Raw genomic sequence first — 18,320 nt, forward strand, 5'->3', positions numbered from 1 at the left:
CCAGAATTACAAGCTGTATTTTCATTTAAATGAAGCTGTTTTCATTACATTAAATTGCTTCAGTGTACTTTTGAAGGAGGTTTCTATAATGCTGATTTTCCCAGAGAATCTGAAAAAACTATGAATGTATTCCTTTACAAAAAGTCAAATTTCAACTCCATTTAACCATACCAGCTTTCATATTTCCCATAAAACTGTTTTCCTAGATTTCCTCTTGAATGTGTTTCTTTGAGGGTAGGCAAGGTGGTGAGATTATGACCCAGAGGTGATTAGTCATCCATAGAATGGATATGAAAATTTGTTAAAATTTAGATAAACTTATTGGTGTTCACATCAAATCCCTCTATGCCTCCCAAGTATTACACACATTTCCTCATGCTAAAGTGCATATGTACACACTACTATTTGTTTTGTGTAACCATTTCCTGCCTTGTGGAAGTTTGCATGTTCTGTCAAGAACGTGAATTCATAATTATTTTAACAATTTTCTTCCTGTGCTGCTGTGCATCTGAGTTACCATATCAGCTGTCTGTAATGATCAGTGGGGATTCTTCTTGTGAAATAAACTTAGACCCTCGCGTGGTTTACTTTACAAGGGAAACGAGGAAAGAATTTGAAGGAATTAACTGTGGGAGACAAAGGCATACTGACCTCTCACTTCGAGTATTTGCTGAGAACTTTGTCTCCTGAAGGTCTCCTCGAAACCAGCAAACAAAACAACTCTTCAGAGGGGGACTAGCACCTCCTCACTTCACACTTTGTGTAGCAGGGAAATTAACAGGTATTTACCCTACATGCACTCTAGAAGAGAGGCCATTGAGGCAAGGCAGCAAGCGGGTGATCCCATAACAAGTAATCACAGATTGAAAAGGGTTCGTGTCTCCTGCTTCCTGACAAACAGTTTTTCAGAGTATATCATCTGCATTTTTTTCTACCTTCTGAGGACCTGTGTGCCAACTACTTGTACCCTAAGAAGAGTGCCTGCTCAAAATTAGGGAAGAAATACCAGCTAGGAATGAAACTAAAACTCTTCTGGCAAATAAACAGACCCTGATGAAGTGGGCATCAAGGGAGGACTTCTAATTTTCTTCTTGCAAGCAATACGTTTCATTTGTATGCTACTTGTAAACAAGTGCTTCTTTCCATTGCTATGTATCAGGAAGAACCAGAACAGTACCAAATCCAGTAACGTCATGAGTAAACAGTAACATCCCCAAACTTAATTATTAAAAATAATTTTTTATTGATTTATTTTAAATAATAGACTGCAAATTATGGGGTATGAAGATTGTCTGTTCAGAAATATTAATCAGCATTTATTTTCCCCAGAAAAAAATATGGCTTTTTCTTGCATTAATGTGGACAGGGGTATTACTTATTCTTTAGACTACTTACTTCTGCATTTTCCTGACTGTATAGCTAGTGGCAAATAAAAAATGTTTTTTTTTTTTTTTCCAAAGGTCCAATCAGAATTGTCTTTTGAAAATAATTTAAAAATTACTTTTATCAAATGTTCTGAAAAATAAAACAAAAAATCCTCAAATTGTGCAGCAAAGAGTGTTTTCAGAGTACTGGAAACTAATGTGAACCTCTACTAATGGGATTTGCAAAATTATTATTTGCATTCAATTTTCAGTGTCTACGTCACTTAAATTTTCAGAAAGCTTTTCAGAAGACCCAAGAGATAGAATACAAAAGATCCAAGCTAGTCAGAAAACTGTACATTAATACTTATATTTTCAATGCATCTCCTTTGAAGGTTTGCTTGAAGCTGTATGAAGAAAAGACTCACAGGAAATAGTTGCCCATATTAATTAGTATCCTGTATTGAAAACCATTTATCCAGCTTTCAAAAAATATTCCGGACCCACCTATCACTTCAAACAACAAAGGATATATTGAAGGGCTATTTGAACAGCAAGAATCTTATAGGGATGTGGGGACCAAAAGATATTAAAAAATACCGTCAGAATGATGTGACAAACACTTGGGCAAGTTTCTCGGTCCTGTCTTTCTTGCTTTTTGCATTAGCTACATTCATCCTCCGTTAAAGTTCTCCATCTTCTACTTGATACAACAAACAAAACATACAGCATGGGTATGTTAAATCTTTCTCCAAAGTTTCAAGAAAGCTGTTCTCCCTTTTCTTTCAGCCAAACAGAGGGTTTTTTCCCCTCCCCCTCCTTCTGAAGAATGGGGGGGGAAGGGCAGAAGAGAGTTTCCTTCTGAAATCAAAAGCTACCCTTGAATCAAGTCTGATAGGCTGCTGAAAATGCAGCACAGAAACGTGTTTCTGTCAGTGAAAGACCTTGTTTGTAACCGTAAGGATTGCATGCAGCACATTGTTTGATCCTGGGAGGACTTTGATCTATGCTAGCACCTCAAATATAGCAAAGGATGTCACTAGGCTTTGGAAAAAAGAAGGGAGAGAAGGAAAAGGAAGAAAAGTGCAGGTGAGCAGTGCCAAGCAGATGACACTGAGTTCTCGATGCATCGGTCAAGTGAAACAAGGCTTTGGACAGAGAAGAGCGGTATCACACCTCTGGAGGGAACTAGGTTTCACTATCTGCCTCAGAAAATACCATTGAGAAACAGAAAAGATTCAGTGAAAGCATCTCAGAGCAGCTCCGGGCACAGAATTTGAAGCAAATAATTCCTTTGTCTACATGACCTGACTTCAAAGCCTTTTGTGAAGCATGAGTGAAATGAAATTCAGTGGTCTCTCCTCCTTGTTTCCAGTTGTCTCACCAGAAGTGAATGAGGCTTGACTGAGGCTCAGTGCTGAAAGGATTCTTGAGGGATAGAAACAGATGCTGATATACAAAAGGGTAGGCAGATCAGGACTGCTGGGCCACCACACTGCTGTGAGCACTGATCCAGAACTCATAGGGCAAGATGTACAAGGCAATCAAGGCCAAGAGCCATCCCTGGATGTGAATAGGTCAGAGGTGGTGCAGGTCTGTGATAGCACATGAACTTTTCTGGTGTGGGTGGACAGCGTACAGCTATGGCAGGAAATCTCAGTGCTAAGGCAATACAGAGAGGACCTATTCTGCACACATGCAGGTGCCTAGAGCTTGTGCACCTGTGAGCAGCATGGGAGGTCTTCAGCAGACAACACTGAAAGGAAGTTACCTAGGACCACCTCTTTCATATGCCAGCGTGTCATTCCCTCATCTCTCCGAGACACAGTTCATTCACAAAAAACGCAGCATGCAACCTCCCCATGAAATGGTAGCAAGAAAATACTAAAATTCCCCTTGACAAAAGTCCTCCTTCCCTCCTGCGACTCTCACCCAGATAGGGGGAGAGGACACATACGACCAAGCAAGGCAGTGCAAATGCTCCACATTTTCCCTGTGTTCATTGATGCTAAAGTATCTTTGAGGAGCCTTGCTCCCTGCTAACCAGCTTCCCTTTCTGTCCCCTTTGGTAAGATGCGGTGAAACATGATAGGCATCTTGTATTATATTTTGGAGGGAAGCAGAGAAGAGAGGAGTGAGGAATACTTAATACAAAGCAGAAGTTCAGTGCAGTGACAATAGTCTCTATTATTCTTGACATGACCCTAATACAAGAATGGGATGTTTGTAGGATGCCTTTTCTTATTGAAAAGTATATCTGACCCAAATTTTATTACAAATGTCAAATACAGTATAGACAAGTACAGCATGAGTCTAAGAGAAATTCTTCTTTAAAAAATAAAAAATAAAATAAAAAAAAAGCAATAGTAAGAATGTCACTCTTCCCTTATTTATTTTCAGGTCAATCATGAGAAAGAGGAAAGAGACAGTTCCTTTCTGAAAGGCAAGAATCATCCTGAGCCATCACCTTATATTGGAAGAAAGCTTTTCCCTCCCAACAGTTATCATCCTTTGTCAGCATCACAGGAATGTCTAGGATGCCGTAGTCAAAAGCAGGAGCTGTCACTGCTAAGCACTGTACACAAACACAGATGCATATGAAAGGAAAAATCCCATTCTGGAGAACTCTAAATGTCTAATAATCAAAGAGGTAACAGCAGGGGAAGGTTAGTTATCTCCATTTTATAGGCAGGATATCAAGGTAAATGTGGGTTCATTGACTTCTGTCACATAGGCAAGTATTGAGTCCAGATTTCTTAAATCCCGGTTCTCTTTCAGCCCTCAAACCCACACTTTATCACAGGTGTTGTCTCTCTACACTTTCTTATGGCCTCACATTTCCACCTAAAGAAAGACAAAGGGGACTAGTTTTGAGATAGACAACTAAGGAGGTGCCAACATCTTAACGAAATCTGAGGTTGGTTACAGTAAACTCCCAGTTTACTGTATGCCTCATCCCCTCTCGTTACATCATGTGAAGACCCTACATATTCTTCTTAAAATCAACCAGGTCTGTTATTGTGCCTCAACGATACATACAAAAATCTTCATCCACTCAAGAAAATCCTTAGTATTTCAGGTCAATTACTTAGTCATTTCTGTAAAAATAGAGGGGAGGAGAAAATAAAGGAAGAGCACATACAAACGTGTTAAAACAGCCAAAAATCAGGTAAGTAGGAGAGCCAGTGTCTGTTCACTTCTTAGTTTGAATTAGGTAAGGCAGGGATTTGTAGCCGGGAAGCTCCATATGTCAAGCAAATGTCACGCCTGCCTGTTTGGGTTGATTTCTGCTTTTCCGGCCCTTTCATTTGAACAAGAATTTTCTAACAGATCCAAAAACTCAGTCTCAAATAAATGCATGACAAAAACCACTGTGATGCCTCAAATGGAAAGGTCTTGAATTGACATTTTCTGGAGAAAATACTTTCATTAAAAAGAAAAAAAAAATCAAACACAAGGCCCTAGCAAAGTTTTATGCATTATCAAGCACACTGTCTAGGCTAGGACAAAAAGGAAAAAAAAAAGAAAGGAGAAAAAAAAAAAGGAGGAGCCAGATCATGAGATGACAGAGAGTAGTAGACCTCCAAGTTAAGACAGCAATGCTGATTTCCTCTCGATACGCAGAATCAGTATCTAAGCACAGCATTTGGGAAGAATAAGCATTGCATATTACTGTTATCACCTCAAGTGTGAGGGGAACAGATCCACTTGCACTTAAACTTCTTAAGGAGAAATCAGGGTTAGGAGTTTTATTTACTTCAGTCACAGGAGAAATGGTATGAACTAACTGTTCATTCTGGAAGTGTGCATTTCCTTGTAGGCTGAAAAGTAATTTTAGGATGGGCAAACTGGCAGGTATGGTAACTCACACTCCAGGTTCAAAAGAGTGAATCCAGGTTTCAGAAACTGGATGAACTGGTGATTTTAATTTTATATGAGAGATGCTATGGACTTACTAGTTTAAGATCTCTGTACATCACTGACACAACCCCTGCTTCAGAAGCTAAACCCACTTACAAAAAAAGCGGTTTTCATTAAGTGGAACAAGAAGAAAATTGGAACACAGCTTCTATAGAGCTGATAGTGGACACAAATGAAAGGAATGGGTGTGCAAGCAGATGAAGGCAGTTGTACAGTGGTATAACCTGCAACTGAGTGGTTGTGCAGTCACTGTAAGCTGAATGAAGTTAGTTGCTAACTGTTGTTGTAACTGTAATTTTATTGAAGCAAATTCTCCATGACTAAAGTCCTTCTGGGGAGAAAAGTCTCCAGCTGTCTTCCCCAAATACCTGAGTTTTGATGAAGGTTTTCTGGGAAGCTATTTTGTGTGTGTGCATTTGTGTGTACAGGCTATCAGAAAGAGAAAGATAGGAATATTTCTAGGGAAAAAAAAAATTAAAAAGATTTTTTTTTTTTTTTAACACTGTTGAGTCCACCTGGTACAGATCTGATTTTATCCCACTTAATTCAAGTGCTTTAAAAATGAACTAAGGAAAAAGGGGTCATTCACTTTGATTAAAAGGGCATTAGGCTCGATTTCAAAAAGCCACAAGGTAGCATATGATCTTAGTCTAAGTTCAAGGTTAGAGCTGGTATTAAAAGGCAAAGCGAGTGAAATCAAGAGGGCCGCTATTAAACTTGGCTCTCATAATAGTGTCGGCTTCTGTTAAGAACTCACTTGGCCTCTGGACAAGATAGTGGAATTCAATAACAGCTAGCAGAGACTTTCTAGGACTCTCAAGGATGTTTTCCGAGACATAAATGCAGAGACCTCCAGTGGCTCTGATCTGTATCATCAAGCCACCACAGATAGGTGCAAGACTTCAGGCCACGTCTCAGGAACAGTCCTGGCTGCCGGGATGGGCTATGAATAACCATAATAACAACGATTATAAAGAGCGTTTGCACATCAGTGCGAAAGAATGAGGAGCAAAGAGGATAAATGTGACTCTTAATCTTCAGCTATCTGCATGGGAAAGTATGATTAATAACTACAGAGGCTTAACATAACCTCCTCAGATAACGAGTGAGGTGGCCTTCTTCGAGCCCTGATTATCCTCTTCTAATGGGCTTCATTTATTGTGTAAACTAATAACCAAGACCTAAGCACTGCACACTCCAGGGTCTGCAGGAAAAACACTGGGCCCAAATGTGATTAAATTGGTGAAGATTGCCCAGCAACACAGTGTGTTGCTTGAGTCGGGGGGGACGGGGGACAGCAGGAGGAGGGAAGGAGAAGCAATGTATCCTGCAAAGAAATGAAGCAGAAAGTAGCAGTGATCTGCCTTTTAGTGTCAATCTGCTGGTATAAATCCCCTGCCTTTCAACTGGGATTGCTATGAGTTTTCAGCTGGAATTGGTGGAAAGCCAGAATACAGCCCCAAGGTGCTAATACCAAGAAAGAGAGGCATTGGTAATGAGGGGATCTGACTGCAATGCTATCCAGAAAGTCAGCAGCAATGCCAGATCTGGAGAGTAACTCGAATTGTCAGTCAGAGTTTCAGTGCTGGAGAGCAAAGAGGCGCTCAAAGAAAGCTGGATTCCCCAAAGTGAACAAGTTCAACAACACAACCCTGGCCCAGGAAAAAAAAAAAAAAAAAAAAAAAAAAAAAAGAAATGACCTTCCAGCTCCCCTGGCTGTATCTCTAAAGTGCAAGCGCAGCTGAAGGGAGGCAGCTTTACAGGGCATCTAAAGGAAGAGGATAAGATTCTCATTTGAGCTGCACGGGTGTAAAGAAGCTTAAACTCTGCAAGAGTCCATGGAATTACTTTGAATTTACACCCAGCAGACAACAGTACAGAATGACACCACCACCACCACCCCCCCCACTAGGAAGCATATTTCTTAGCTGCACAATGAACATCACATTAGATTATCCAAACCGAAATAATTGTAAATACCCAATTTATCTGGACTCATTTGTGCTGTCTGCTTAATTGTTGCACTTCACTCAACAAGGACAATGAAATTAGTTTGGACAGGCTCACTTTAGAGGCATTACCACTGTGCTATGGCAGCTTGGGTTCAGAGTGCTGATGGAAAGGGTTTAAGGCTTAATAGAATAAAAATAAAAGAGAAACACACAACAATATAGATAAATTTAGGACCTCCACTGGGACACGAGACAGTGCATTTGAAGGGTGTCACATCTGTATTTTGCTCTTTGTCGTGCATCCACATTTGTAGAGCCTGTACTATAGTTTCCAAAAAACATACAGAGCCCACAAATATACACATTTTCTCAGGATCCCCTCAGCAGCAGTCTGCTTGTTGGATGCTGGCAACATGTTGTGCCCAGCTTCCCCGGGAGTGTCTTAACCTCTCCCCTCCCAGGTGAAAATGTGTGTAACATCAAGCACCGTGAAGGTGCGGTGGTAGAAAAGACAACAAGCTGGGAGCAGCAGGTTGTTACCACCAAAGCAGGTAGCCTGCAAAGCTCGGCACCCCAGCACACACCCCACCTCCCTTCCCCCACGCAGGGTAAGCGTGGGCACAGGAATCAATACTTAGTCACTCCCCAGTGGCTCTAAGGAAGAACAGGCAAGAGAACACTGCAAGAACAATCCTCTCCTGGCTGCCTTGTTTCTCTTGGGCAACGTGAACATACACTGAAAAGCTCACATACACTAAGCCTCATAATTTCAAGAAACATCAGATTTACAAGCAGCCAACTTTGCTATCTATACACATGTAGCTTCACAAAACGTGAAAAGGATCAGTAACCTAAGTTGCTCCCTTTGTCTGGAAAAAAATGTGAGATCTCCCAGGCAGAAGTAGTTGGGAAGAACAGTGTTCCTCCTCAGCAGCTGAAATCTCAAATCATTTCGCCAGGCAGGCATTACGTGAACACAGTGTAATGTTTCCAGCAAATCTACAGAGGAGATAAGAGATGGCAAGGACAGACATGCAGAGTGAGATGGGACAGAGGAGAAAAGAAGGAGAAAACGCTCTTCAGCCAGACATGAGGCACTAGTGTGACTTTATTGAGAAAGGACACCACAAAGTAACGCAGAAGACAGAAGCAATGTCTCAGATGTTTACCAAGGAAGATCTTGCCAGTAAGTCATCCATAAATAAAAAGACCCAGAAAATCTGATTCCAGTTTTACCACCCTGGAAACAAAATGTTATTTTATTGCTCAAAGCTATAAATGAAATCAGAAATTCATGCCAGCATGTCTGATAAGTTACGTATATACCATGCAAAGTCAATATAGTAGCACAGAAATGACTGAGCCATTAACAGAACAAGAAAGAAATAAATTCACTCCATCTGTTTGAAGGAGCAACCTGAGCTTGGAATGGATTAGGTATGGATTAGGTATAGCTGGACAAGACTTGCTCTGCCAGAACCTGCCTACAAAGCCAGAGATCAAACCAGTCATTTTTTGCAACATGCCAAAGAAAATATGTACTAGAAAGTAGCAGAGGCTTTGAGGTCTGTAGTTTACTATACCTAAGGGCAAACGAAGGGAACAACTTCATTCGAGCACCGTAGGATTCATTTCGTGCTGAAAATATGTGCATATCAAGGTCAAAATATGGTACAGAACTCAAAGAAATTTGAAGTTTTTAAACCATGTTTTTAAAAGGAATTGTATTTAAAAAGTTGATTTTCTTTTTTTTTTTTTTTTTAAAGGGTGACATGGTGGGAAGGAGACGGGAGAAAAAGTGTGGGAAACAAGATATAAGAAGTTCCCATTAAAGAAAAAAAAAATGGGAAATGCACATTTCTTCTTTGAAAAACAGGTTAGGCTTAATTTTGTCCTTGTACTTACAGAAACTAATCAGAGAGATTTGACATTGCTGGGAACCTGCCAAGTGCAGCAACTCGTACATGCAGTGCCACTGTAAGTCTCTCACTGCAGCTACTCAACAGAGCAAAGTCACTTCAGATATCTACTTGCCTGAACTGATAGTGTAATCTCATGGTCAGTCATTCCTCACCACTTTCTCCCTGCCAAAGTAAGAGTGCAGCAGAAGTGAAGCACAGAAGTGAAGGACAGAAGCTAAATGGGTTACATCCTGTCGAGTGCTATCAAAAATTAGCCGTAAGTGGAGAGATGGGGCAGTTTTTGCCACTCCCAAAAGCATTCCAGCTCAGCTAGTTCTTTGAAAGGGCTTCTTAACTTTAAGCAGAGTTTTAAGCTTACTGCGCAAATCATGTTCTTAGACTACTTAATACAGGATACACAGCTTTTTTAAAAGATCTGCAGCCAGTGGTTGGATTTCACATGTTAAGGCTTGCAGTCTGTCTACGCTGCAACTGAAAGTCTGTTTTCAACAGGCGTAGATGTTCCTAACCTACATAGCATAAGTAGCACTAACAGAAATAATGTTTCAGGCAAGATTCAAGTCCTTTTTGTATAATCACCCCCGGAATTACAGCCATGGAATGTAGTTGCTCCACAGCATTCAAGTCTGTTGTTTTGTGTTTTCATCGCTATTATACATGCTATTTAAATTAAACTAGACCAATACACACCTCTATGAGTTTCATTGATAATAATTTTTGTGGCAGACATTTATACTTGATCCATCATTCTTGTGTATAGTCTTCAACTTTTGTACTTAAAAAAACCAAACCAAAACAAAACAAAACTACTTTCGTCTCACTGAGTATCTGAAGTATTTAAAGACATGTATACACTGCATGGAGAAACACAGGGCAGACAGCTTACACCAACGTCAGCTATGAGCAGTACAGCCGCCACTGGTATACCTGGTAAACAGTAAACTGGTACAGGTGGGCACATTGCCACAGGTGGAAGTTCAAATCACATAATTATACAGCACTTTCATCTAAGTGCTGTATTGAAAGCTTACATTGGCCGTGCATTACAGATCACAATCAGCACATGTCTCTCCATTACTATATAGCGCAAATACGGGAAGTGAGTGTTTATGGAAAGGTTAGCCTATGAACAATGACCCCTGGACTGGGTGATGTCACACAATATCATCCATATGACAGAACAGATGAAAAGTAAATTAACTGTAAATTAACCCTTTAAGGGTGCCTGTTCTTGTTGTCCTCTATCTTTCTGTGACTGAGAACACAGGATGAGATATGGAGGTTTACTGCTTGCAAGTTATTCCTGGGCATATCCCATCATCACTGGAATCAGTAGGGCAATGCAACTGGAAATCCCAGTGTTTAGGGTTCATTAATGTCTAATGGCTAACACTGTTGAAACATCAAGACACAAACCATCTTTAATTCCCGTAGTTTGGAGCTGGCACCTCTCTCTAGTAAAAAGCCCACAGGAGCTACTGAATGGCCCAGCAGGTGTCAGGGATGCTCAGCATTTTGTGAGATCAGATATTCAGAAGCAAAGATTCTTGGTAGTAATATGTTTCCTCATTTAGAGCTATGGTACTGTTCACGATGACATCATTTCAGCAGTGACAAATATAGCTGAGTCTGCTCTTTCCTACGCCATATAAATCCCTTGACCTCAATCAGATCACTGCTGATTTACACTTGTGTAAATGAAGTCAGAATCAAACCCATGGCATTCACAAATGTAGGCCAGAGTAAGCATTACTCACAGACAAGAGACAACCCTTCAGAGGAAGGAAAAAAGATCATTTTCATGCAAATATCCTTAATAATAAGGAACAAGAGATAGAAATAAGAGTATGAATGAAATGCAATCAAGAACTGCTCTGAGATCAGATTTGCTTCTAACTTTATGATGCTGCATCAGCTGCTCTTGAAGCAGCTTAAGCCCAAAATTTGACCTACCTGAAACTTGTTATATATAATTTTTCATCAGGGATCTGTGAGCTAACTCAATCCCTAGGCTTGGCTTTGAAGGTAGCTGAGGGTGCTCAGCTACTTGCAGGATCTGAAAAGATTCGATTGCTGTGTTCTGTGAAAATGGAAACTTTCTTTTTTTGCTGAGATCCAGGTTTGCCCTCAAATCGTTACACATTATCTATTTATTTATGCATAAACAGTGGCATTATGGTTTGGAGAATAGGAGCCCTTTGATGGAAGGTAGGCTTGACTAGCCTATGGGAGTTTACTGCTATGCATAGAAATGAAGCCATACATACAAATATGCAGAACAGACAAGTGAAAATATACAGCATCTCTTTAAAATGAAATACTTTGATTGCTCCAATCACAAGAAGTTGTAAAACTACCCTGAAGAATTAACAGCCTCAGTACATGCTAACTACATCCATCATAAATTCGTCTTTAGTTTCTGTTATCATATCACTGTCTCTTGGGACCCCCAGTCCTGTCATCATTTGCCCTTTATAATTTATTCAGCTTGTACTTGCCTGAATCCTTTCTACTTATCATTCATCTTTACAGTTGTACATAAAATTAGATTGATCCTCCTATGGCAGACACGTCAGAGAGAAAAGTTGTCATTGAATAACACATAAAGCAAATGAAGGTCCAACAAAAGCTTTTGTTGAATAACTTGGAAATCATCCTTTGAGAGCCCAAAGGTGTAAAATTAGAAAGACAAGACAATGCTACCTTTAAAACTTGTTTTCTGCACACCATTTTTCAACTGATGCCAGATCTCAAACACAACTGAGAAGCCTTGTTCCCATTTTGCATATCAAGCTAAGCTTGGTTAGACACCACAAATGTGATGAATACACCAATCTCAGCTGAGATAACAGCATGCATCCAACATACTGGTTCTGTCAGAATGCTCACACTATATCCTTTTCCTCCGAAGCTTTTTGGACTAGGTGGCAGAGAGAGAGAGTTTACTTTGTATTCTAGAGGCTGCTGTATAGGGATACAGAAGCCAATCTTTAACTAGTGAAATGGAACTTTAATGTTTACCAAGCAGATAGGACCCAGGTGTTTCATCTCATCTGGTGAACAGAACAACACTGTCAAACTACAAGGGTTTTTAGCAAATGGAATGTGCATATGGTTTCCTCCCCCTCTCTTGTTTCCTCCTTTCCCCAAACCAAGATCCAAGAGTCCTTTTACTGGCTGGTCAGTCAGAAGGAGGAAACAACGGGTTAAAAAAAAAAAAAAAAATCTTTTTAACCATGACATTGACACCCAAAGATTTTAAAGCACTGGAGGATTTCTACAGGACTGGTTTTTTGCAAGTTTCTTACCTCAAATCTGTTTTTATTCCTTTTCATCTTCATTTTTAACTTCAGAAAACAGACATGTTTCTCCCAAGGGAACAATTAAATGTGTTTTCTTTCAAAATCTAAAGGGCATGGTGAGCAGACTGTGTGTTCAGCAGGCTACTTTAATCAATGGAACCCATCCAGCCTGCCACTGCTGACCAAATTGCAATTTACATTGGTAGAGAAAACTTTTGAAATGGGAAGATGTGGGAATATAATACCATTTTTGGCATAAAAAAGTGTTCAGGGTGATATGTAGTTTAATGGTTTTCTAACAAGCTTTTGGAGAAAGCTTTGAAGCATTAAAAAAGACAGTAAGACTGTCAAATTACAACAAAGTCTGCTTGAACAGTGAAATTCATGCTATATGTGCAGGACTTCTGAAGTCCACATGACACTTATATCTCATTTAAACTTTAATACAAGGTTTCAAGAGAGGCCAGGTTTTGCAAGACACTGTCTCTCTTCCTCCCCCCATCCCCATTCCCATCCCCATCCCCATCCCCCATGCTCAGGTGTATTTCCTCACATACACATAATAATTTGAGCCAGATAAGACCAATAACATTGAAAAACTTTTTATATTTTCTTTTAAACTAAGCACAAATTTAGTTTCATTAAAGAGGTTTTGTCTGTTTGTTTAAAACTGGGTTTAATATGAGTTTTATGAGCTCACCTGTCTTCTAATGTTAAAGATGTATATTTTTGCATATGATAAACATAGCAGAATGGTTGTTTATTTTTTTTTCTAGATGGCAGAAAAAACAAAGGGTATCAGAACAGTTAGGAAGAAAACTAATTATGTTATGGACTGAGAAATTTAACATACCAGTAGTACCGTTCTCGCTTTCAAGAGGAATAGATACAGTAAGAGAACCCAGCCTATTCCCCAGCCTGAATAAGCCCCACAGTTTGCTGAGGTTAACAGTTTCTTAGCTACTTAATTTCATAGTTATTCTTTGCAAGTCTTACAGGGAGGTTTTAACATTATGCAAAGAGGCAGTGCCTCCAACCAAGGCACTATTCACTCCCATTGCCTAAGAGAGCCACAAAGAAATAGAGGAAAAAAATGCCACTGTGCTTATCATACATGAGCTCAGTTTATTTGTGCTATAAATAAAAGTAGATCTTGATAACTTAATTACATTTCTCAGCATTATCCTCTGCCATTCGCTTCACAAAGAAAAAAGAAAGGGGAGAAAAAGTTGGCTTCACTATAATTTGTAATCAAAATGACTACACTTAAACCATAATTTTATTTCCCTGATTTCATTTCCTGTGGAGCTTTGTGGGGCAAATAGATAATATTATACCAAATCTGCAGGCAGATCATTCTCACATCCCCTGCACTGTCATTGTCTAGATCACTTTCCCCCCCTCCCTGTGCATTCCCCAAGACCATGGGCTGTGTTTTTGATATTGGGTTTTATCATTGAGAGATATATCAGCAGCAGAAATCCCAAGGGCGAATCAACTTTTACTTTCTCTACTTTCTCTCTCTTGCTTCTCCAAATTACTATTCCTTGCCTAATTTGCTTTTTATAATGTTGAAGGGGAAAAAAAAAAAAAAAGGCAAAAAAAAAAAAAAAAGTGGTTTCCCACTATGAAGGATTAGCGCAGATTATGGTGAACAGTGTTAATTATAGGTGGGGAAAGAGAATAGTGCATCTCTCCAATCTGTTCTTGATTTCCCCCGTGTCTGTCTGGCTGGTAATAAGCCTCCTTTAATCTGGCAGTCCCCTTGGTGAAATCAGCACCACGGACAGCAATATTGATTGCTTCTGAGAAACCATCACAGCTGCTCAACCAAATTACCTTTGATATGTGACCTTTAATGTAATTACTGCAACATCAAAGCATTTCTATAAATTATTAAAGAACTAATATACTTCATCATCCAGCTACTCTATTATATGTAAAATAAACAATCACAAGTAAACGCTAGAATTGGAATTGTCCGACACTCGCAAAGTGCTCTTTACACACACATACACACCCTGCTACGTTAACCTTCCTTTTTCGGCAAGACAGTTTCAAACTGACCAAAACAGCCTAATTCATTTAGATGAAGAGTATTCAACTAATAATTTTATGTTTTACATTCTGTTCTAGTTGCTCCAAAATATCTGTCATGATTCCTTCCTGCCCAAAACCAAAGTGCTGTAAAGACTTTATTAATCAACACATACCTGCTTGGAAGTCTTTTGATTATTCCACAAGATGACTTTATGTCCCACATATAACATAGAAATATGTGAAACATATTTCTGTCATCTTACAAAGCACATCCAGAAAGTAATTACTGTAAAATATGTGCATGTAGCCACTCCACTAAAAACAAAGTGATACATAGCTAAGAGGCAAGGCGTCTGAATCTGGACACAAACTCCTCATGCCTCACCATTTCCATACATTAGCATTCATGTGCATATTATTAAAAATGACTCAATTCTGTGTTTTACAGTACAAAGAACACAAACAAGAACTTGCAAGAGCAGGCAAATACACAGTTTGCTGGGGGATGGGAAAGAAGTGTCTTGATGCGATGGCTCACTCTAGTACTATTTTCTTTTTTCTGATACTCGGTTTGTTAATTATTTTTGATACCTCCTCAGTAGTGCTGTTTGTGTCACAGACAGTAGAGGGTCAAGAGAAGGTGTTATATATGTGTCATTTGTGAACTCATGTGAATGAGGACTTAGACCCCTGACCTTATGATTGCTTTTTATTTTATGGTGATGAACTATGCTTGATATTGTTGGTGCACGTTATCAAGAACAGTCAGGTAAGTCATAAATAATTTTCTGCTACTCACATAAGAACCATAAAACAGTATCCAGGCATGATAGTTTATCAAGAGACAAGGCTCGTTTCCTTAAATAAACTACAGTGACATCATTCAGAAGATGAGTTCAGAAACTTGGCACTAATCTGTATGCAGAGGGTTTGCTGGTGGAAAGTAAACCTTTATTCTGAGACAAACAGAACTGGAAATAAAAGGGATGGGAGAAGTCAGTGCTCAGAACTCTCAAAAATCTGGTTGCCATTTTAGACAGAGGATTCAATGTTCCCAATTCAATCAGATCCTGATGTGTCACCTCAAAGTGTAAAACAAAGCAAAAAAGGCTTCTGAAGTCAGCACGGCCAGTATAGGCTATATGTGATAGAAATGACATAAGGCAATGAAGAAATGTTTTGCCTGTAGTCTGGAATCATTCAATATAACCTCTGAAGGAAGTATGGATCCTAACGCAAAAGCTGGTTGAATTTTGCCACTATCCAAGTCAACAGTTTTGACTTTAAATGTTTTGTGATTCGAAAGCTCTAAAATTCAGACTGAGATTCAGAACTGTGGACATATAAGAAATAAAATAACTAAAAAAACAGACCAAACACTCCCCGACTCTGAGCCCTCAGTCTCACTAACACACTGTTTTCTTGAAGATATTCCCATCACACATCTTCAGAATGAGATTTTAACCTTACAGAGAAGATATGACCTCCATATACAAGTGAGTGGTCTGGCTCTTAATGAAGAGAGCAAACAGCCTCAGTGAAAACAATCGGAATGCCAATTATTATCTTTTAAATAAGCCACACCCTATTCATCACAAGCATATCTCTAGTTTTGATAAATGCATACTTGATTTCAAACATATTTCAGAAAATTTCAGGTAAAATGTTACCCAAAACAACCCTAGTCAATATATTTTCATTTTTTGTACATTCACTTCTATCTTTCAGAGGAGAAAGAAGTAAAAAGAAAACATCTCCTGTTAGGGGGAGAAAAGGAAAAAGATAAACCGCAAGAATCAAGTTACTTTCAATCTGTGGCTAACGAATTTCTAGAAAAAAATAATTCAGAGGGAGTTGTCAGCTGACAGAAGTGTATTTTTAGGGAATGAAGTATGTATATATTTACATAAGGTATGGCCTTTAAAGCAAAGATAGATGTAAATGAGCAAGTGCGTGGGCATCTCCATACTGGCAAGGTGGCATAGAGATAGGTAAATAGACGCAGGATGATGGAAACAAGCAGAGCAAAACCAACACTTTCTTCAGAAACATAGAGCAAGTGATGTGTCTTAGGTTTCGTAGAAAGGTAGGTTATGGGTATGCCAGACTCAGTCATTCAACACCAACTAATAAAGGCAGACTTTTGGATGAATTGCCTCCCAGTTTAGATGCAACCTGTAACCCTCAGGATCCCACTTTTAACTGCTTGGTCAGTGACTTTTGTTTCATTGTGAAACCAGTCCTATTCTAACCGCAGGAGTGCTGCGCTCCACTGTTTCAAATCCATGTACCCTGGCTGAATCTAAACAGTCTCCCTCTCTCTCCCTCCCTCCTCCCAGTTACTGCTAAACTGGAAATCCATCCCAGCAGAGCAGGTCTTCCCCACATAATGCTGATTCTATTTTTAGTTCTGCTTGTGTTGTCTGAACCTTAGATCTTGCTCATGTGAATAATTTTCCTCATTATCTTGTGTTCGTCTCTCCTCTCTCTCTTTTCTCCTTGTCTCACCGCCTTTCCAATCTGCTACAGCTGCTTGAATACTAAAGTAACTGAGTCAAACCACTTTGTCATCAGCAATATGTTTTCATTCTGTGATAACTCAATAATGTGATCTGTTTTTTGATTTCTTGCTGCCACACCTTGCTTCAGAGAAGAAAAATAGTAAGAGGTAGTACCTGGTGAGCACTTCTAATATTTCATTGTAGTGGTCAGAATCCTAAAGCCTTTCCTCAGCTGAGTAAGGCTGGTAGAATCCAGCCCATAACTGATTTATTACAGTTTTCCTGACTCCTGATAAGAGCAAAAAGCTTTTCGTCTTGTGCATGGAAACCGTTTGGGTGGGTTGGTGGTATCTTGATTTTATTAGCACAATGCAAATAGTGAATCATCCAAGCAACCGGAGACGTTATGCTTCCAAACCCAAGACGACAACTCCATATGCAACCCATTTTAGATTAAAAAAAACAAAAAAAAACAACCAATCAAACAAAAAAGTTATTATTCTGGACTCACCCCCGGCAGTGTCTTCTGCTCATGCAGTGCGCTCTGGGCCTTTAGAGCAGACTCCCTTTCGCAGTATGTTAGGAAGGCACAGCCTGTGAACAAAAGAAAAAACCTCAGTAAGAGTAGTGCTTCAGAGGTGATCTGTTTAAAACTGAGACATAGAGCAAACCACTCTCCCGTCATCACCCCAATCCCAGTAAATCAATCATAAAAATCGCTCTTTAGTAGGTTAGTAGTAAAGAGTCAAGAAACTAAGCTATCATCACTTCCTCTGAGCCTTGAGGAAAAGTGAGCAACAGTGTGGCTATGAGTGCTTATTTTTGTTTGAATACATGCTTAGGTGTCAAATACAGAGGGCTCTACAGGATTAGGGATCTCAAAGCACCCACGTGTTGGCAAGGTGAGGCGTTAGATCCCACTCCCACTCCAGCAGCAGCAGCACTGGGAACAAGCCTCTTACTGTGATATCACGTTGAAGGTCTCATGCCCTTCTTTTGTACCAAGTACTTCAAGTAAAGGGCATACAAGGACTTGGGACTTCCTACTGCAGAGGATTACGCCTATTGTTTACCCTGACTTGCATCCACAAGTAGTCTCCCTGTTTGCAACAAGCCAGAAAGCCACCACCCTGCACTTGCTGTTGCAAGGGCTCATTGGCTTCCAGCCATGCATAAGACAATCACAGCAAAGCCCAGGCAATCAGTCCAAAACATCCATGTTACTTTACAGATCATTAGAACGTCAGAGCTGCTCCAATGGCTCATGTCTTTGATTCTTCCAAAAAGTTATCAACTACAAAGTCTAAAGCCCTATCAT

General features: G+C 39.6%; 1 protein-coding gene across 14 annotated transcripts in view; it reads right to left on the reverse strand.

Moving 5' to 3' along the window:
* Positions 1-18,320, reverse strand: part of CELF4 (CUGBP Elav-like family member 4) — a gene marked incomplete at both ends in the record, with an annotated part of 693,394 nt that overhangs the window by 583,946 nt on the left and 91,128 nt on the right. For all 14 annotated transcript variants that reach the window (XM_082496991.1, XM_082496998.1, XM_082496993.1 and 11 more), the window contains one exon: positions 17,514-17,596. In XM_082496991.1, coding sequence (XP_082353117.1) covers positions 17,514-17,596 — 83 coding nt within the window. The remainder of the gene's footprint in view (positions 1-17,513; positions 17,597-18,320) is intronic.

Source organism: Vanellus vanellus, assembly GCF_965231255.1.
Source record: "Vanellus vanellus genome assembly, chromosome: Z".
Lineage (NCBI taxonomy): Eukaryota > Metazoa > Chordata > Aves > Charadriiformes > Charadriidae > Vanellus > Vanellus vanellus.